The sequence below is a fragment of the Pangasianodon hypophthalmus genome, chromosome 5 (genome assembly GCF_027358585.1).
Source record: "Pangasianodon hypophthalmus isolate fPanHyp1 chromosome 5, fPanHyp1.pri, whole genome shotgun sequence".
NCBI lineage: Eukaryota > Metazoa > Chordata > Actinopteri > Siluriformes > Pangasiidae > Pangasianodon > Pangasianodon hypophthalmus.
In genome coordinates, this window is record NC_069714.1 from 31,863,936 (window position 1) to 31,885,308 (window position 21,373).

The 21,373-nt window shown below is 39.3% G+C and overlaps 2 protein-coding genes across 2 annotated transcripts; one reads left to right on the top strand and one right to left on the bottom strand.

Annotated features, from left to right (window-relative positions):
• Nucleotides 1-6,976: 6,976 nt before the first annotated feature.
• Nucleotides 6,977-12,729, bottom strand: umps (uridine monophosphate synthetase). The gene is made up of 6 exons (XM_034304714.2): nucleotides 12,485-12,729; nucleotides 10,952-11,105; nucleotides 9,954-10,628; nucleotides 9,119-9,294; nucleotides 8,230-8,344; nucleotides 6,977-7,185 (listed from the first exon to the last, which is right to left on the bottom strand). Exons 1-6 carry the CDS (start codon nucleotides 12,629-12,631, stop codon nucleotides 7,013-7,015), a joined length of 1,440 nt encoding a protein of 479 aa, XP_034160605.1. The 5' UTR covers nucleotides 12,632-12,729; the 3' UTR covers nucleotides 6,977-7,012.
• Nucleotides 12,730-13,434: 705 nt separating this feature from the next.
• si:dkey-69o16.5 (Alpha-aspartyl dipeptidase-like) lies at nucleotides 13,435-21,281 on the top strand. The gene is made up of 8 exons (XM_034304716.2): nucleotides 13,435-13,833; nucleotides 15,408-15,496; nucleotides 15,626-15,700; nucleotides 15,794-15,873; nucleotides 17,083-17,256; nucleotides 18,595-18,654; nucleotides 18,747-18,829; nucleotides 20,852-21,281. The coding sequence occupies exons 1-8, from the start codon at nucleotides 13,739-13,741 to the stop codon at nucleotides 20,916-20,918; spliced, it is 723 nt and encodes a 240-aa protein (XP_034160607.2). The 5' UTR covers nucleotides 13,435-13,738; the 3' UTR covers nucleotides 20,919-21,281.
• The last annotated feature ends 92 nt before the right edge of the window (nucleotides 21,282-21,373 follow it).

Consider the following 21,373-nt stretch of genomic DNA (forward strand, 5'->3'; position numbering starts at 1 on the left):
CCTGCAGGTGATGTTATTATGCAAATGAGGTGAGTATGAGTGGGCGGGGTTGGGGGCGGAGCTGTGAGCAGGATTCGAGCTGTAACATCTCTCTGACTGAACTAAAGTAAATATGTACAGAATCATAGCCACAGGGTCCAACTGCACACACACACACACACACACACACACACACACACACACACACACACGGATCTACACTGCTAACTGTCCTCACTCTGTGTGTGTGTGTGTGTGTGTGTGTGTGTGTGTGTGTGTGTGTGTGTGTGGGAGACACCAGGATGAACTTATTAACACCTTTACACTGCTGCGGTTATTAACTGTCACCTGCTTATTTACCTTCAGCTCATTAACGTCACGACACGATACATCATCACACCTGCCTTCTAGATCTTACACACACACACACACACACACACACACACGTTTTGTAAGCTTTGTTTAGTTTTATTCTTTAATGTCATTTAAGAGAAATGCAATTATTTCCATTTTCTAATAAAATAGAAAGTTAACAAAAAAAAATAGTGACATTAAAAAGCACTTTAAAAAAAGCTAATATAATTGAATAAAAAAAAATATGAAAAGGCAAATTTATGAACATTGAAATTCGTAAAAAAAAAAGAGATTATTTGAAAGAGATTTTACAGTAATAAATGTAATAAAAGCTTACAAGCTGAGATATAAATAAAAACTTAAGCATTTTAAAAACACACAAAATGTGAACACATACAAAAAAACCCTCAAAACTGAAATGTAAAAAAAAGATCTTACAGTGAAATTAAAACACACGAGACAAAAACTAAAACACTGAAATTTATAGTATATTAAAAGAAAAAAGTAAATACAATTAAAAGACTTTAAAATGATACAATTAAATACAAAATAAAGAACAAAATAGCTTACTTACATTCTGGTGTATATTCCATATATATGAGAACGATAAAACAAAATAAAATAAAATGGTTTAAATTCGAACTCTCACTTCACCTCCAGTGATCTTTTTATTCATTATATTAATGGTTTAATATTTAAATAATTCAGAGAATAAAATGAGAACGTGTACACTTCATCAGGCGGAACTGCACTGTGGAGTTTATACATTAAATAAATATTAAATAAAATGTAATACTCATCTTAGCTTTAGAGATTAGCGATGTGTTTACACAGAAATCTGCTTTATAAATGAAGCAGGAAGTTGAGTTCACATTTTTTACATCATCGTGGGTGTTACTTTGCTGTTACAGCACACTTAATAGTGTTTTATAGCATTTAGTACAAATGTTCAAGCATTAAAAAGATACAGAACTGAAATAAAAATTAAAAAGCTAACTGTGAGTATTTTTGTTACTGTATTATTTTTATGTAAGAAGTAAAGAGAAAGAGAACTCAGGTTTGTACGTTATACAGTAAAGGCAGCGAGTCGGTTGGGAGTTTTGCATGTGTGTTGTAGACATTTTGCATATCTGATAACAGCTTTTATCTCTATTTATTATTATATTACTGACATTTGATTATCTGTGACGTTTAAACGAGATGTTTGTCAGTTGGAGTGAAGTAAAAGTTTTCACACACACTGTTTGTATAAAAGATAATATAGAAGAGGAAGTGGAGAGCCGTGTGAGGATGAATCAGGGTGTGTGTCTGTTGCACACCTGTACCTGCGTAACGCGAGCCGAACGAACAAAACTCCAGCTGCAGGTATTGTGCGTGTGGCTCAGCGTAAGGCAGATACAGAGAGAGAGACAGAGAGAGGGAGAGAGAGAGAGGCGACGGTACGGGACGGTACGGGTTCTCCTTCAGCCGTACACCTAGACACAGGATACACAGTCACTTAAATTACACAAACTAGACCAAAGGATTTAAAAATGAGGACAAAATGGGTAAAGCAGATAAAGGATACTAAAGAAGAGTAAAGGATGCCTAATAAGGCTTAACAGTGCACAAAGAGTACTTAAAAACTGGCAAAAAGTACAGAAAGTAAACACAAAGGGAATGTAAAAGTGGGGAAAGAATCAATAAAATGGACAATAGGGCTTTAGAAAGTGTAAATAAGGTGAATTAAATGACCAAAGGTTGTTCAAGAGTGCATACAAATAGGTAAAAGGTGCATAAAATGGACAAAAAGTACCTTAAAGGAATATAAAAGGGAGCAAAACTGACATAAGGTGCAGAAAAATTAGGAAAGGATGCCAAAAAGTAGACAAAAGGTACTTAAAAGAGAAAACATTATGCTAAAAATTGAACAAAGAGTACTTAAAAGTGGACAAAAATGTCCATGTAGAGGATATATGGTACTTAAAAAGGAAAAGCCGTATTTAAAAGTGTGCAAAATTGACATTGGATGCAAAAATTCTAGACAAAATGCAGTAAAGTGTACTCATAAGGGACAAAAATATACATGTAATGCATATATGGTACTTCAAAATGAACAAATGTCCTAAGAAGTAGATGAAATGTACTTAAAAGTGGCAAAGGAGCATAAAAGTAGAAAACGATGCTCAATGTAGGAATAAATGGTTAAAAAGCTGAAAGAAGTGGATTATATGGTACTTAACAGGAACAAAGGGTACTTTAAAGCAAACAGAAAATGAGATGAAGTGGAAAATGTAAAAATGTTGAATAAAAATAGACAAAGTAAAGAACGAATGCTTAAAAATGGACAAAATATAGAATTTGAAAGTGAGTAAAGTCTTTAAATGTTCATTATTAGATTTTTATATACACACGAACTCGGACAACGATGAGCAATAAGGCAAATAAAAGTAGACGAGTACAGAAGTGAGTAAATAAAACATAAACTATGGATGAAATTTAGACAAAAATTACATGAGAGATGCTTAAAAGTGGACAGCATTCCATAAAGGTGAATAAAAGAGGACAAAGAGAGTGCAGAAGTGTAGAAATGTACCAAAAAGTGGATAAAAATTGCACAGAATTAGGCAGAAAGTGTACAGAAGTGGACAAAAGGTGATTTTAGTCGACAGAGGACACGCTAAATGGTGACAGGTGTAAAAAAACAAGTCGCTACAGGCAGGACAGAAGAGTGTAAAATAGTGGAGTGTGTGTGTGTGTGTGTGTGTGTGTGTTGGACGTACCTCTGTCTCCACAGGAACAGGACCTCAGAGTGTGTGTGATTGCGTGTGTGAGTGTGTGTGTGTGTCTTCATGTCGCTTGCATCGTGTTTAAATGGAGAACAGAGCTCAGGACACACCTGGCCTACTTCTCATCCAATAACAAAGCAGAAGACAAAAGAGGGGCGGAGCCAGTGAGAATCTGCATACCTGTGTTTAAACAGTGTGAAAAAGCAGATTTTCTTCACAGACATGATGATCAGGTGAATAATGAATAATGACTGGTGATATAGTAAAAACACACACACACACACACACACACACACACAGATAGAAAAGTAGTAGAAGTTGAGCATTTCCAGAGAAACAGGAAGTTTTGGCTTCACAGCACTTTGCTTGCACTGCTAACGAAGGACTTCTGTCTGAAACGTCCTGTTTCACTGGAAACTTTTATTTCTTCTAAAGAGTCACAAACAGTCACCTAAACCATACGCATAAAAATTCATAAAAGTGGGCAAATGCTGCATGAAATGTATCAAAATCTGGCCAAAATGACTTATGAGTGGCTAATAAGTGCATAATGCTAACTATTGGCACTAATGAAATGACAAGACATACATAAAGTGGCTAAAGTATATCTAAAAGTAAACAAAGTGTACCTAAAAGTGGACAAAATCTATCTAAAAGTGGACAGATTATACTTAAAAGTGACAATGTATAGCTAAAGTGGACTTAGGGTACCTAAAAGTGGACAAAGTGTACATACAAACAAGATTTATTGTATTAAAAATGGACAAAGTGTAGCTAAAATTTAACGTACCTGAAAGTGGACAAAAGTAAGTCTTAGGAAAAGTGTACAATGTGTACATACAAACAACATTTATTGTATTAAAAGTGAAAGTGGACGAAGTATAGCTAAAATTGGACAAAGTGTAACTGGAATTGGACAAAGTTTACCTAAAATTGCACAAAGCATAGCTAAAAGTGGACAATGTGTACATTCAAACAACATTTACTGTATTAAAACTGGATAAAGTGTAGCTAAAAGTGAACAAAATGTACCTTAAAGTGGACAAAATGTACCTTAAAGTGGACAAAGTGTAGCTAAAAGTGAAATTGGACAAAGTTTAGCTAAAAGTGGACTTAACGTTCCCTGAAAGTGGACAAAAATAGGTCTTAGGAAAAGTGTACAATGTGTATATACAAAAAAGATTTACTGTATTAAAATTGGACAAATTCTACCTAAAAGTGGAGAAAATGTACCTAAAAGTTGACAAAGTGTAACTGAAATTGGACAAAGTGTAGCTAAAAGTGAAATTGGACAAAGTGTAGCTAAAAGTGGACTTAACTGGACAAAAATAAGTCTTAGGAAAAGTGTACAATGTGTACATACAAACAACATTTAACTGTATTTAAAATTAGACAGAGTGTAGCTAAAGTGGAGAAGGTGGAGAAGGTGGAGGGGCTCTAGGCAGCTCTGTATTTATATTTCTAGCTACGCTATTGGTTCAGACAGATTGTCTGGTAAAAGGTGTTAAAGCTGTTTGATTTCTAAAAGTCGATTTATTTTAGATAAACTTTCGGAACTGCTGCTGTAGAAATATATTAAATTAACTTTCACACTAATATCTATTTTTACACGTAGACACAGAATTAAAAATAAACCGGTGAAATAAACCATTCCGGAAATTGTTTTAGCCAATGAGGCGGGATAACGTGCGTTTCCCCGCCCACTGGAACAGCAGCAACGTGTAGACATCCAATCAGAATAGCTGTGGGCGGAGTTACCGATGTCCAGGACACGGTGAGGAGCACCAGGATCTGTTTCCTTCTACTGAATATGTCACTAATGAAAAGTCTGATAAAAGTACGTTTTATATTTAAAAGCTAGAAGAATGATCGACAAGCAGCAACAAACATCGGTAACAAATCGTTTAATCGACCTGAAGGGACGTTTGCGTGCAATTTAAATTTTATCTGAAGAACAGGAATGTGTGTAAGAAAAATAAAAACACAGAGACGAGTTGCGTAACGGAAGTTTTTTTTTATTGATAGTATTTATTGTACAGTCATTCAATAAACACTTTAACGTAACCACCGTGCGTTCACGACTTCCGTGTCGTTAATTACGGTAATTATTTTCCCCTTCACTTCTTCATACAATCACTAGTTACTTAGCAACAAAAATTTTAACGTAACATTCTGTAGCTTTGTGTCTGAAGGGCGTTAAGGCGTTGAAGGTGTTACCATAGAAACTACGATTTTCTTCCTGAGTTGTTTTGTAATTAGCGTAAGTCAGAAGTGACGGTGTAAATATTATTATTCATAAAAATAACTGAAAATACCGCATACCTCGTCGTTAAATTTAAAATCAACAGACAAGAACATTGATTTGAGACGAGATTTCTGAAATTAAATCGTTAAATCGTTATACCGTTTTATTATTTAACGTCTAACACACAGCACAGTGTCTTCGTCCACCGTCCCAAACCACACTCACTAAATCAAGTGTACTTGATGTGCGACCGTTCGAGACACAGCCGGAGATTTCCCTTCTTCACATGTGAATGTTTTTATTTTTATTTATTTTTTTTAATTATAACACATAAAATCATTTTTAAGTTTTACATCCTGAGAGCGATGAGAAGCAGCAGGAATGTTACGACCAGGACAAACGCCCTGGCTGTGTTTCAATACTGTTTTTAACGCTCCCTTGTTCACTTCCCCTCGCTCTGCCGCCATCTTAAGGGCAGCTCCACTACTTTATATCAGCTCGAGTGAGTTTGTTAGCTGAGGATCGAGTCGACGTAAAAATAACACTGGATTGTTATGATTGGTTTTACTGCTAAGCTAGGCAAGTTAGCATGCTAACTAGACAAGCAAATTATTAACTAGCTAGCAGCAAACTATCACAAAACAATCCAGCAAGTTAGCATACGTAGACTGCTAATCATAAATCCAGGTAAATTGCTTTCTAGCTAATCGGCAAGCCAGATATTAAACAAATTAGCTAGTTTTCATGCTAGCTGCAACTCACCACGGTAGTTAGATAGCACCCTGTTAGTTAACAAGCTAACTACTGATCAAATCAGCTAGTTAATAATGCTAGCTAGATAACAAATCTAAAATAAAAAACATTATTTTCATTGTAGCTAATCAGCAAGTTAGCTATTTAATAATTCGGCTAGTTAAAGTCATCAAACCAGCAATGTAACAAATAAGCTAGTTATAATGCTAGCTGAATAACAGCTTACCCTGTTCATTAACACGCTTAATACTGATCAAACTACACGCTACACACTACACGCTACACACTACACTCTAAACAATACACACTACTCCATACACGCTACACAACACACGCTACTCCATACACAATACACACTAATCAACAAACACTACGCACTACACACTACACAATACGCGCTACTCCATACACAATGCACTACACAATACACGCTACACACTACTCCCCGTGTGCTGCAAGTGCGCACTCGAGTGACGCAGCTAGTACACACTACTGAGGGGAAGTGAACCAGGGCGCGTTAGGAACAGCAGTGAAATCCAGCCGAGAATCAGGATCAGGATTGGGAATGTGATCAGAACTTTATTGAGGATCAGGATTAGGATCAGGATTTTATTGAGGATCAGGATTAAGATCAGGATTAAGATCAGGATTTTATTGAGGATCAGAACTTTATTGAGGATCAGGATTAAGATCAGGATTAGGATCAGGATTTTATTGAGGATCAGGATTAGGATCAGGATTAGGATCAGGATTTTATTGAGGATCAGGATTAGGATCAGGATTTTATTGAGGATCAGAACTTTATTGAGGATCAGGATTAAGCTCAGGATTAAGCTCAGGATTAAGCTCAGGATTAAGCTCAGGCACACACACAGGATTAAGGATTGAATGTGGGTTTATTGTGATCTGGTTATCAGGATAAAGACAGTCGGCTGAGATACGCCTCCCATCCCGCCTCCCTGTACTTCTCCGCTTCCTTCCGCCTGTCCGAGGCCGACAGAATTCCCCGTCCAACGATGATGACATCAGAGCCTTTAGAGCGAATGACCTCGTCCGGGGTGGTGTACTGCTGCCCGAGGTCGTCTCCTAGGAAACGGAGCGAAACGAAAGGACCACAGATTAAACAGCGGATTCGCGGCACTAGCGATTCGACTTAACAAAATGAAAGCACAGAGATCATCGTTCACATTTTACGCCACATTCCATTTAAACGCAGAAATTAAGATTAATTTTATATAAATTCCTGAAGGAAGAAACAAAAACAAATCATTTCTGCACTCGAGAAATGTCACATGACTAACTAGCTAACTAGCTTTCCTACCTGCTAACCTGATAGTTAATCTAGTGTTAGTTAAATAACGTAAATATGATTTAAATATATTTTTGTTGATAATTAACCTGCGCTGCCAAAACCAACAAACAAATAAATGTCAATATTTAAAAATATAAAAATGTGACTATTAAAACATTAAATTCATATAAAAGAATTATATATTATTTACAACTATGCATTATAATCATAATATGTATAATATGTATAATTATATAATACGCATATTTATAGATTTAATTCATTTTAAAATTAATGTTAGTATGTAAGTTTTATGTAAATAATAACTGGATTATTTATTATTTCTATACATTAGAAATCTATACATAGACTATTATATGAAAATAATTGTGTAAAATGATTAGATTTTTTTAAATCTAATTATAAAATTCTTTTAATTTAAGTTACAAACATTACTGATAATTAAATACAGAAAAATATGATTACAAAAATAAATAAACAAATAGAGATAAATACAGAGTACAATAATAAACACAAATAAAGACAAATATCTAAACAAATTACACATAAATTATACGTGTGGTTTATATTTATTTATTTTTTATTTTATTTGCTTTACTTCTGCAACAGAACAGCATTTTATTCTGAAATGAACAATTTTTAGAAATACAGCACCACCTAGTGTTCTGAGCTGCAACTACAATCACTCCTCTGTGTGTGTGAGAGTGTGTGTGAGAGTGTGTGTGTGAGTGAGAGTGTGTGTGTGTGTGTGTGTGTGTGTGTGTGAGAGTGTGTGTGTGAGTGTGTGTGTGAGTGTGAGTGTGTGTGTGTGTGTGTACCTCCGCTCTGTAGCTGTACTCCTGGGGTCATGTGAACATGCTCCGGTTTAGTGCTGACCTTCGACCCGCTGATGAAGCCGAACACAAAGTCCGGGTGATCATCCGCCATCTTTACCTACACACACACACACACACACACACACACACACACACACACACACACACACACACACACACACACACACACACAGAGTCACACACAGACACAAGGAAACTTAAACCAAGAATGCTCTGAAATACAAACACAGTGTGTGTGTGTGTGTGTTTGTGTGTTACACACCGTGGTGTGTGTGTGTGTGTGTGTGTGTGTGTTATGAACCTGGTGTGTGTGTGTGTGTGTGTGTGTGTTATGCACCGTGGTGTGTGTGTGTGTGTGTGTGTGTTATGCACCGTGGTGTGTGTGTGTGTGTTACGCACCGTGGTGTGTGTGTGTTACGCACCGCCGTGTGTGTGTGTGTGTGTTTGTGTGTGTTTGTTACGCACCGCGGTGTGTGTGTGTGTGTGTTACGCACCGTGGTGTGTGTGTGTGTTACGCACCATGGTGTGTGTGTGTGTTACGCACCATGGTGTGTGTGTGTGTGTGTTACGCACCGTGGTGTGTGTGTGTGTGTTACGCACCGTGGTGTGTGTGTGTGTGTGTTACGCACCATGGTGTGTGTGTGTGTGTGTGTGTGTGTGTATGTGTGTGTGTGTTACGCACCGTGGTGTGTGTGTGTGTGTGTGTGTGTGTGTATGTGTGTGTGTGTTACGCACCGTGGTGTGTGTGTGTGTGTGTGTGTGTGTTACGCACCGTGGTGTGTGTGTGTGTGTGTGTGTGTGTGTGTGTGTTACGCACCGTGGTGTGTGTGTGTTACGCACCGTGGTGTGTGTGTGTGTGTGTGTTACGCACCGTGGTGTGTGTGTACTGCTCGGTCGTCAGCGCTCCCTGTGAGCTCATCTGGGCGATGAGTAAACAGCCGTGACCGAGGCTCCGCCCCACAGCCTTCAGCCCCGCGACCACGCCCGGGCCGGGCACAGCGTGAGCGTTAACCATGTGCGACCACGAGGAGATACGATACACACCACCTGCAACACACACACACACACACACACACACACACACACACACACACACACACACACACACACCTCCATTAGACAGAGATACGAACTCCACTCTTTTCTCTCCATCTTTTTTCCTTCCACTTTTACTTTTTCATTCTCCTTTCCTTCTTTCTCCCACTCTTCCTTTTTCCCCCCTTTCACTCTCAGCTTCCAGCCTTCATCTCTTTTTCTTTCTTCCTCGTGTTCACTCTCTTTTTATTCCTTTTCCCCCTTGAACACTTCCATTTCTGTTTTTATTTCTCTCCCACCTTCTTCATTACTTTTTCCTTTCTTTCTTTCTTTCTTTCTTTCTTTCTTTCTTTCTTTCTCTCCCACCTTTCCCTTTCCCTTTCTTCCCTCCATAATCTTTTGTTCCCCACCCTCCCTCTTTCTTCATCTTTCTCTCTCTCTCTCTCATCCCTTCCTTTCCCCCATCCTTGCTTTTTTATTTCTTTATTCATTTTTACTTTCCCTTCTTTCTTTTTCTCCATCACTTTCAAACTAATCTTGTTTAAATCTTAAATCTCTTACTTGGAGCTCTTTGAACACACACACACACACTCACACACACACGTACACTAACACACACTCAGGTGCGCGCACACACACATGTACACTAACACACTCACTCACTCTCGCACCTTCGTACTGGTGTTTGACGGTGTTTCCGATGTCGGCGAACTTCCTGTCCTCGAAGATGAGGAAGTTGTGTTTGTCGCTCAGCTCCTTCAGCTTGTCGATGGCGTCGGTGCTGAAGTCCTGCAGAATGTCCACGTGTGTCTTCATCACGCAGATGAGCGGCCCGAGTGTCTCCGCCAGCTCCAGCAGCTCACGCGTGTGTGTGACGTCCGCAGAGACGCACAGGTTGGTGTGTTTCTCCTCCATCAGCGTGAACAGACGCTTGGCGATGGGGTGTGTGGAGGAGAGAGCGGCCCGGGCGCCGTAACTCATCTCTCCGCTCCCGTTCTTCTCCTTGTCCTTCTCCTTCTCCTCCCCCGCCCGCGTGAACGTCTGGTTCTCCTGGATGAACTTCTCCACGCTGCTGAAGGTCTGCTGGTCGATTCGGCCCGATCGGACAAGAACGTCCAGGAGCTGAGAGACGGAGACGACGGGGTGGAGAGAGATCCCCTCGCTGGAGAGTCGCTCTGTACCGCCCTGCTCGCGGTCCAACAGCACCACGGCGTCCGTGACCTTTAACCCCTGAGCCTGGAGCTCCTGCGCCGTCTCCATGACGCTGCCGCCACTCGTCACCACGTCCTCCACGATCAGACAGACTTCACCCGGACGCACCGTGCCCTCAATCAGACGCTTCGTTCCTGAAACATAAACAATCAGATCAACAAGACGTCAAATCAGAGAGTGAGTCAGTTGGTCAGGGAGCGAATCAGTGATTGAGTCAGTTGGTCACGGAGTGAATCAGTGAGTGAGTCAGTAGGTCAGGGAGTGAATCAGTGAACGAGTCGATTGGTCAGGGAGCGAATCAGTGAGTGAGTCAGTTGGTCAGGAAGCGAATCAGTGAGTGAGTCAGTTGGTCAGTGAGAGAGTCCGACAGGGAGAGAGTCCGACAGGGAGAGAGTCAGCTGGTCAGTGAGTGAGTGAAGTACACGCCCCCTGCTCGTTAAGAAGGGTCTGTCGTTACCGTAGTCCTTGGCCTCTTTGCGGCGGATGAGCATGGGGTAGTTGTGTGTGGAGCAGATGATGGTGGCTAAAGGCAGAGCCGTGTACGGGACTCCACACACACAGTCGAACTTCACTCCGGCTTCCTCAGCACGCTGATGGAGCAGCGCTGACACCTGGAGAACAAATATTTCAAATCATAACATCAGACAAATGTCTAATTTTAAATTCCCCTGTATACGTCCTCTCTGTGAATCTCCATGAGACTCTGATGATTAAAAGACTTTAGCGTTGCCCACAATCTCAAATAAGACAAGGCCAGGTGAGCTGTGTACGAGAGGCTGAGGCGGCCCGAGTTTGATGACTTTTCAGGAGGTGATGATCTCAGAACTACTTTTTAACAAGGTCTTCATTTTCACTTTCATTTTCAGGGTCAGTCAGGGGATCAGTCAGGGGATCAGCTGATCAGTCAGTCAGGGGATCAGCTGATCAGTCAGGGGGTCAGTCAGGGGGTCAGTCAGGGGATCAGTCAGGGGATCAGTCAGGGGATCAGTCAGGGGGTCAGTCAGGGGATCAGTCAGTCAGGGGATCAGTCAGGGGATCAGTCAGTCAGGGGATCAGTCAGGGGGTCAGTCAGGGGATCAGTCAGGGAATCAGTCAGTCAGGGGATCAGTCAGTCAGGGGATCAGTCAGTCAGGGGATCAGTCAGGGGGTCAGTCAGGGGGTCAGGGGGTCAGTCAGGGGGTCAGCTGATCAGTCAGGGGGTCAGTCAGGGGGTCAGTCAGGGGATCAGTCAGGGGGTCAGTCAGGGGATCAGTCAGTCAGGGGATCAGTCAGTCAGGGGATCAGTCAGGGGATCAGTCAGGGGGTCAGTCAGGGGATCAGTCAGTCAGGGGATCAGTCAGGGGGTCAGTCAGGGGGTCAGTCAGGGGGTCAGTCAGGGGATCAGTCAGTCAGGGGATCAGTCAGTCAGGGGATCAGTCAGGGGATCAGTCAGTCAGGGGATCAGTCAGTCAGGGGATCAGTCAGGGGGTCAGTCAGGGGGTCAGCTGATCAGTCAGGGGGTCAGTCAGGGGGTCAGCTGATCAGTCAGGGGGTCAGTCAGGGGATCAGTCAGGGGGTCAGTCAGTCAGGGGGTCAGTCAGGGGATCAGTCAGGGGATCAGTCAGGGGGTCAGTGAGGGGGTCAGTCAGGGGATCAGCTGATCAGTCAGGGGGTCAGTGAGGGGGTCAGTCAGTCATCAAGCCAGAGTCAATCAGGTCAGAGTGTTCAGTAAATAAACTCTACTCATTTAAGCATTTACAACAAAAACCCATTTTAAACATTTACATTTTGTAATAAAAAAAAGACGTGAAATACAAAAAATAACAAAAATAAAAATGTAATCAAACATCTAAATATAAATTAAAATAAAATAAAACATACAACAAACGAACAAAATAAGTTTTTCAAATAATAAATAAATCTGAATATAAGTGTTCAGTGTGAATAAAAAGTTTTAACACAGTGTGATAAGAGAGATAACACACACACACACACACACACACACACACACCTGGTTCATTAAATCGGGATAAGACACGATCACGCGCAGGTCGAAGTAAATCGGGGAGTTCAGGCCGCTCTTCAGCTTAAACGCGCCGAACTTCACCGCCTGCACGTCAAACAGCTTTAATATTAAACTCTGCAGCTCGGCGGCCATCTTCAGCTCTCTGTCACTGCGGCACACGTGCAAAACTCGCGCGATGGCAACTGAGTGCGGACTTCATTTCCGGGGTGACGCTGTAGTTCACACACTCCGCAATCCTGCATCCCAGTACTTCCGGTATGACAGACATGTAGGTAGCTCTTTATGTGCCTGATATTTTTGGGGCTGAGTGAAAGTAAACAGACAAACAAACAAACAATCAATAAATAAATAACTAGCTTGATGTTAGTTAACATGCTAACACCTAGCGTTCTAATAGCGAACTACTTGACCTAAATATTTCGCTACCGAAAGCAGCTGTTAAAGCGTTTTATTTTAAACATTATACATTAGTTTAATTAAAATAGCTGAAATGGTTTCAGAAATATTTTAATCATTATTTAACAGACTGTAACGTAGCTTAGCTAGCAAATAGAAATGATTTAAAATCAGGCGGATATCATGGCCACCAAAGCAGGGTCCTTGGGTGCAGAATACGTCATATGCGGAAGTAAAGGGGTGTTCCTGTTTTTAAAATAAACTTTGAAATGTAAATTTAATTTAGTTTAAATTCAGATTACAACGTAATAAAAAAAACTTTATGATGTTTCTATAATTGGAAAATAATTCTTATAAAATTATTGTAATAATTAATATTTATCGTTGTGTGCGCGAGCTTTAATTTGGAAACTACACACACACACACACACACACACACACACTGAAATAGTAATATATTTATTTTATATTGCTTTTAATCTCGGTTTCACTCTGTTCAGCTTTATTGCTCTTATAGTTTATGTATTAATAATTGTTCTGTATGTTTCTCTTCACATTTAAAGCCTGTTTACATTAATAAGGCAATAAATATAGATTATACTGATTATAATTAATGACCAGATTTAATGTGTTAGTTGTCTAACCTTTCACCTTTGACCCTCTGGTTGTTTGTGTGTCTGTGTGATAAACTCTAGTGTAATCTTATCTGCACTCTAATCTGAGCAGAACTCAGTGAGGTTAAAGATCAGCTGAAGTTCAGCGTCAGCACAAAGCACAGATGATTCCCCTTTTCTCTGCTCATGTGGTTCCTGATTGTTCTCCTGAAACCTCGGTGCTGAGATCATGAACAGACAACTGCTGCTGGTGTCCAACTCCACGCTGTATGGAGGAGGATATCTCCAGCACTGTCAGCACAACATCTCTGACTTCTTCGGAAAGTAAGTCTCTTCACTCAGCTCCTTCTGCGAGATAGAAAAACCCTGACACACCAATAACCACTTCTCAGCGTGGGGAGATCCTCAGAGCTCTGGCTATTTATACTGTCTGCAGCTCAGAGGACAAATATAGACTGTATATTTATTATATATATCTGTACAGGAAGTTATTCCAGGCTTTCTATCACACTGTAATGTCACTTTTATAGCCAGTTAAGACTATACAGTTGTTTTACAGTGAAAATGTTCTTAGAGGACATAAAGGATAAAAGTCTTCATTTATCACCCAATCCAAAACATACCTAAGATTTTTTTTTTCCAACTGTTTAATATCTTAACATACATTTATATTAGAGACGTCACTGATCTCATACTAACAGAGAGAAGAAAGAATGAATTCAAACTGAAATTAACTAGAATTGGGTTTGGATAAGAACTGTTTTTTTTTAAACTGGAAATGTTTACGTATAAAGAGACTTTACAGCATTTATTGTTTTAAATCTTATCCCAAAAAAAACTCCAAAAAACAATTATGCTGATAATCATGTTTGGGGCTTGATATCGGTAAAGAAAACATGATATTGTGTAAATTCTGTCATTTATATATGTATTTGTGTTACTTGTGATGATGAAAGAACATCTGTGGAACTTTAACTCGCATTAAAATTCTTGTTTATCATTTTGGAGATGTTTATTTAACACGTATGGAAGGAGTCTCCAGTGTCAGAGGTAAAGCTGTAACTTTTCCGACATCTTCAGGACAGAGGAGTTTACGCTTCTTTGCCGTTTTTCAGTAACATGCGTAACAAGCTGCTTTTTTTATCTTATTAACTTCAAAAGAGAGAAACGAGAGGCTGGTGATGGAGGGAACGAGTGTTTATGAAAAGTGTAATTGTGTGCTTTAAACAGGAAGTAAACACTTTCCACTTTCAGTGGTGTACGATCCTGCACATGGGTCACGGTTTTACATAAAAACGACGAATGAGCGATCTGTACATCTGCAATCATGTGTATTTAATCACGTAGCAATTCATTCATTTCATGTTTTAATTTTAAGTGTTTGTATGATTCCACTCGTTTAGTGTGAGTGAGTGAGTGTCGATTCAGCAGTTTGTCTGTGTGAAAGAATTCATGTGTTTAATGTAATGGGGGAAAAAGCTGAGATTTAAACTGATAAAATCATAAAGTGCAATAAATCAGTGTAGTTATTAAATTTGATGATGTTACTATGACAGTAACAGAGTAAAATAATCACATTTCAGGAGCAATATTTAAAAAAACACACATTTGATCCCAGGTTATAGTATATTGAATAAATATGCAGTAAGTCAGTTGTGAGTGTGGACGTCAGTGGCGTTAGAAAAATCTCAGGGAAAAAAAACTGTAAAAACTGAACATTGTGACATTTTGTTTGTCTTTCAGTGTTAACAGAAATAATTTCTGACATAATTCTGAATAAAAACAGCATTGTGAGCTATCAGGCAGTGCGATATGAGTTGTTGCTAACTGTCTCTGTGTGTTATTTATAATGTGAAGGTTGTATGAAGGTTGTGTTGTGACAGCGCTGTGTGTCTCAGACAGGTGAAGAGGATCCTGTTCGTCCCGTACGCTCTACACGACCGAGACGCGTACACCAAGACGGCCAGAGACAAGCTGAGCAGACTGGGTTCGAATCCTCTCTGTGCTTTTACATCACTGTTTAATCATCTATCTGCCTGAGTGTCTTCCATTCACGGCACGTGTGTGTGTGTGTGTGTGTGTGTGTGTGTATGTGTGTGTGTGTGTGTGTGTGCAGGTTATGAAGTGGACAGTGTTCACGAGGCTGCAGACCCCGTCGAGGCCGTGCGTAAAGCAGAGGCCATATTCATCGGTGAGTCACATGATACACATTTAACCCCATTTCCTCTGATTTATAACAAACACACTTAGTGTATGTGTGTGTGTGTGTGTGTGTGTGTGTGAGGTGGAGGAAACACGTTCCGCCTGCTCAAAGCCCTCTACGATAACAACCTGGTGACTGAAATTAAAAAAAGAGTGTTTCAGGTAAATACAGTACACTATACACTGTAAATTACGGTTTTAAGCCCTGTGTGTGTGTGTGTGTGTGTGTGTGTGTGTGTGTTGTGTATTAGGCTGCACAATACAGACTAAAATATCATCCGACGATTATCATGGTTTTTTTTTTAACCAAAATGATTCAAAATAGTTTACTGATTTATGTGAGTTCGGTCCGAGTCACGATTCATTTGATTCATTCACAAATTCATTAACATAAAGACACTGTTTATTTGATTCATGTGATTCATTTAATTGATCCGATTCACCAAATGCAAAATTTGATTCATCTGTGAGGTTTTGTCTGACGATTCATGTGATTCATATGAGATGAGATATATTTGACTCATCTGTTTGATTCATAAGTCATCTAATTTATCCGATTCATTCATGCAATTCAGAAGAATCATTTTCATTTTTCTTATACACACTTCATCAGAGTTATAAAGTAAAAATTGATTCATTTGACTCATCTGATTCATAATTAATCTGACACACATCTGGATAATCTGAGATGCAGTTCACGTGATGTATTTGATTCATGCAAAATATTCATTTGACTCACCAGATAAGCAGTTCATCGTATACAAAAGTTTATCTGCTTTATCCAAAATATGATTCATCTGACTAATTTGATTCATAATTCATCTGATAAACATTTCATTTAATTCATGTATCATGTGATTCATTTGTCCTCTTTTAACTCATCATTCATCTGAATTTCATTGGATTCAAACAAATAAGATTCATTTGATTTATCTGATATGTAGTTCATTTGATACACAAATGATTCATCACCTGAATCGTATGAGACGGAATTCATTTGATTCGCAAAATTGAAATTTGATTCATAATTCATCAGAGTGATCAGAGATGCAATTTATTTTACTCACGTGATTCATCCTAATCAATTCATTTGAATCATTTGATATATAATTGATCTGATACACGGTGTATCTGATTCAAATTTGATGAATCACTCTGCATTTGACTCATCTGGTATCTGAATCATTTGAGATGATTCTGATTCATCAGAGACCTGATATGATACCTAACTATTAATATTGTGATGTTATTGTGCAGCCTTAGCTGTGTGTGTGTGTATACATCATTGTGTTTTGGTGTTGTGTATATTGTATATGTGCGTACTCTGTGTGTGTGTGTGTGTGTGTGTGTGTGTGTGTGTGTTTATTACAGGACGGAGTTCCGTACATGGGTTCGAGTGCCGGCACTAACGTGGCCACCGTTAGCATTAACACCACTAACGACATGCCCATCGCTTTCCCCCCCAGCTTCTCCGCCATCGGCCTCGTCCCGTTCAACATCAACCCACACTACCTGGACCCCGACCCTAACAGCCGGCACATGGGGGTCAGTACGGCCACGCCCACTCCGGGAATACTGTGTATATATACGGCCACGCCCACTCCGGGAATACTGTGTATATATACGGCCACGCCCACTCCGGGAATACTGTATATATATATATACAGCCACGCCCACTCCGGGAATACTGTATATATATACAGCCACGCCCACTCCGGGAATACTGTATATATATATACAGCCACGCCCACTCCGGGAATACTGTATATATATATATATACAGCCACGCCCACTCCGGGAATACTGTATATATATACAGCCACGCCCACTCCGGGAATACTGTATATATATATACAGCCACGCCCACTCCGGGAATACTGTATATATATACAGCCACGCCCACTCCGGGAATACTGTATATATATATATATATATATATATATATATACAGCCACGCCCACTCCGGGAATACTGTATATATATACAGCCACGCCCACTCCGGGAATACTGTATATATATATATACAGCCACGCCCACTCCGGGAATACTGTATATATATATACAGCCACGCCCACTCCGGGAATACTGTATATATATACAGCCACGCCCACTCCGGGAATACTGTATATATATATATATATATATATATATATATACAGCCACGCCCACTCCGGGAATACTGTATATATATACAGCCACGCCCACTCCGGGAATACTGTATATATATATATACAGCCACGCCCACTCCGGGAATACTGTATATATATATATATACAGCCACGCCCACTCCGGGAATACTGTATATATATACAGCCACGCCCACTCCGGGAATACTGTATATATATATACAGCCACGCCCACTCCGGGAATACTGTATATATATACAGCCACGCCCACTCCGGGAATACTGTATATATATATACAGCCACGCCCACTCCGGGAATACTGTATATATATACAGCCACGCCCACTCCGGGAATACTGTATATATATATACAGCCACGCCCACTCCGGGAATACTGTATATATATATATACAGCCACGCCCACTCCGGGAATACTGTACATATATATATATATACAGCCACGCCCACTCCGGGAATACTGTATATATATATATATACAGCCACGCCCACTCCGGGAATACTGTATATATATATATACAGCCACGCCCACTCTGGGAATACTGTATATATATATATATGTACAGCCACGCCCACTCCGGGAATACTGTATATATATATATATACATATATATATATATACACAGCCACGCCCACTCCAGGAATACACACACACACACACACACACACACACACATATGTATACTTATATATACTGTATATACACAGAGAGTAAAATACATTTCCTGTGTGTGGTGTAGGAAACACGTGAGCAGAGAATCACTCAGTATCATGAGGAACTGAACACTCCATGTGTGCTGGTACGTGTTCTTACTGTCTTACACACACACACACACACACACACACACACACACACACACAGAGGGAGTAACACTATGAGACTTGTATTCAGGGTCTGAGAGAAGGATCCATGCTGCTGGTGGAAGGAAACAAAGCCACGTTACTCGGCACCACCAACGCTCGACTCTTCCAGAGGTAACACTTAACATTAACACATTTACTCATTTATATCATTTATATTATCTATAAATACTCAGATTTCATCATTTTAACACAGAAATCTATATAATCTATATAAATCTATCGTCATTCTAACAATGTCTATAAACACTGGGATTTATTCTGGGGCTTTTTTTTTTTTTTAACAGTAAAATCTCAATAAACACTGAAATTTATTTAAAGGTTTAATAATAATATGATGAAACACTAATTACATTGTAGATCTATAGAAACATGTACACTTAAAACATGTCATTCTATCAACAAACGTCTACATAAACACTGGAATTTGGTATTTTAACCCAAATTTACACTTAAATTTAATCATTTTAATTCTGTAGCTCTATAGAATCACTTTATTTAGTTAGTAGATTTTGGTGTTAAAACAAGTCGCTATAAGACCGAAAATGTATATAAACCCTGGAATTGTTCATTTTAACACTGGAAGTTAAACATTATTTTATTGTCTCACACTGACAATAACACTGACTCATATTGGGATTTATTTCCAACAAACACGTTAATAAGTAAATGAGATTATCGGGAGATGAAAATGAACACACACAGCGTTGTTAGTGTAGCGTACATGAGTGTTCGGTGTACTTTATCTGAAACAGCTTCATTAACACTCTGGAGTTTAGTGTTAACTTTATAAACACTTAAATGTAATCTTTCTAAAATTTAGTTAATGCCTAAAATCTTTCAAACACTTCAATTTAGTTATTTTAACACCATAAATCTATGTAAACTATCACCAAATGGAGGCAGAGGCAGGTCCAGGTTTTTTCTTTGTTAAACAAAAATATCAAGAAAACAAAAAGTCAAGAGTCCAGAACTGAGCAAAGCATGAACGCGGCGAGGAGCAATCGACTGAACGCAGGCTCGCAAAATCATCTGCCGTGACAGACGCTGCGGCACTCGGGGAGAAAACACAGACCCCGAGTCTCAGTTCTCCTACTTATACTACGCACTGAAAGTGTGCACTCTTTTTGTGAAGAAAAAGTACATAAAAAGTATAAAAAGTACTTTTGAGTTTGTAGCAAAACAGTATGCGAGTACTGGGACACACTAACTAACACATCATGTGACAGAAGAGAGCGTTGTTGCCTAGTTACGCACGCCGTCACCGTAAACAACCTCCTCATCGCATTTCAGCTTTTCTTCATTCATTATTCCTGATATCATTTATACTATAATACATACTATATATTTAATTTACCATTCACTTGATTTATTTTCCCACATTTCATTTACACCTCTCTAAAATGCGTCCTTGAATTCGGTGACGCAAACCGTCACGAAACTCCTCCTCCCTCGCAAGTGAGTGCAAGGAATTGTGGGTAATATTAGCTGAAAAAGTGTCCACAGATCCACGCTTTGGAAATCTACAGGAAATAGTAGCGCATCTGGGTACCTTTGGGATCCTCATTTCAACATACTGCGCTTTGGGACACGATAATAATCTAATCTAATCTAATCTAATAATCTAATCTCGGATACTATTTAGGACGGATAGAGGGTGAATTGGGACGCAGCATGAATGTATATAGAGACTAATGAGGGGAAACACAGAACAGGTGCACACAATCACAGGAAATGAGCAGAACAACAGAAGAAGAAAAAGTTCTAACTGCATGGGAGGATGCCCTCTGGTGGCTCGGTGGTGAAACGTCTATGATAGACGTGACAAACGCAAATTCAATCATTTTAATACCAAAAAATCTCTATAAACACTTACATTTATTTATTGTAACATCAAAAATCTCTATAAACACTGGAATTTATTGGACGTTTGAGTAATAAACACTAGTTTTCAGTGTCAGGTTTTAGTCATTTTAACACCATAAACACCACCTTAACACGCAAATTTACATTTATATCACCTTTATAAATATTCATCCACACTATGATTCACCATTATTAACAAATCTGCTTTAATTAATTTAGTCTAAAGTATTTTTTTGGGGTTTTTTTTTTGTTTTGTTTGTTTTTTCTCAGGGGGAAGGAGCCGAGTGAACATGAACCTGGAAGTGATTTGAGCTTTTTACTGACCGATGCACAATAAAGGATTAATGAGAAGATCAGGACAGAACATCAACACGGCAGAGATTTCTGGGAAACGCTGCAAATCACGATATAAAAAACACCAAAAATACAAAAAGAACACCAAAAAAGAGCCACATTTGTAATAAAATCTGTTCTGTGACGCGGCTGAGACCTGTACGAGTCTAAATACATGTTAGTATTGATGACTGAATCGAAAGTTTAAAAGGTTTGAAATAACGTTTGATAAAGCATTTTATATTTTCTTAATTTTGCAGCTAGTGAGGTTTTCCTCGTGTGTCCTGTGGCTTAAACACACTTTACATGAGCATTAAAGTTCTGCATTTGTGCTAATAAAGTGACGATGACGCTACAGCAATGCAAATTAACAGTCTGACACTTCAGATCATTAGCTTGCATATAGAACCAGCACCTAATTAACGAAATCCTAATTAACGAACTCCGTCCAGTGGAAAT

Bases quoted from the DNA above. Each gene is read 5' to 3' on its own strand.
- umps (XM_034304714.2), bottom strand. From the start codon at position 12,631: ATGGCCGCCGAGCTGCAGAGTTTAATATTAAAGCTGTTTGACGTGCAG. The intron at 11,106-12,484 runs GTGTGTGTGTGT...TTTGTTCTCCAG, and splicing joins ATCCCGATTTAATGAACCAG to GTGTCAGCGCTGCTCCATCA. The intron at 10,629-10,951 runs GTAACGACAGAC...TTTATGTTTCAG, and splicing joins CAAAGAGGCCAAGGACTACG to GAACGAAGCGTCTGATTGAG.
- si:dkey-69o16.5 (XM_034304716.2), top strand. From the start codon at position 13,739: ATGAACAGACAACTGCTGCTGGTGTCCAACTCCACGCTGTATGGAGGA. The intron at 17,257-18,594 runs GTCAGTACGGCC...TGTGTGGTGTAG, and splicing joins CTAACAGCCGGCACATGGGG to GAAACACGTGAGCAGAGAAT. The intron at 18,655-18,746 runs GTACGTGTTCTT...ACTTGTATTCAG, and splicing joins TGAACACTCCATGTGTGCTG to GGTCTGAGAGAAGGATCCAT.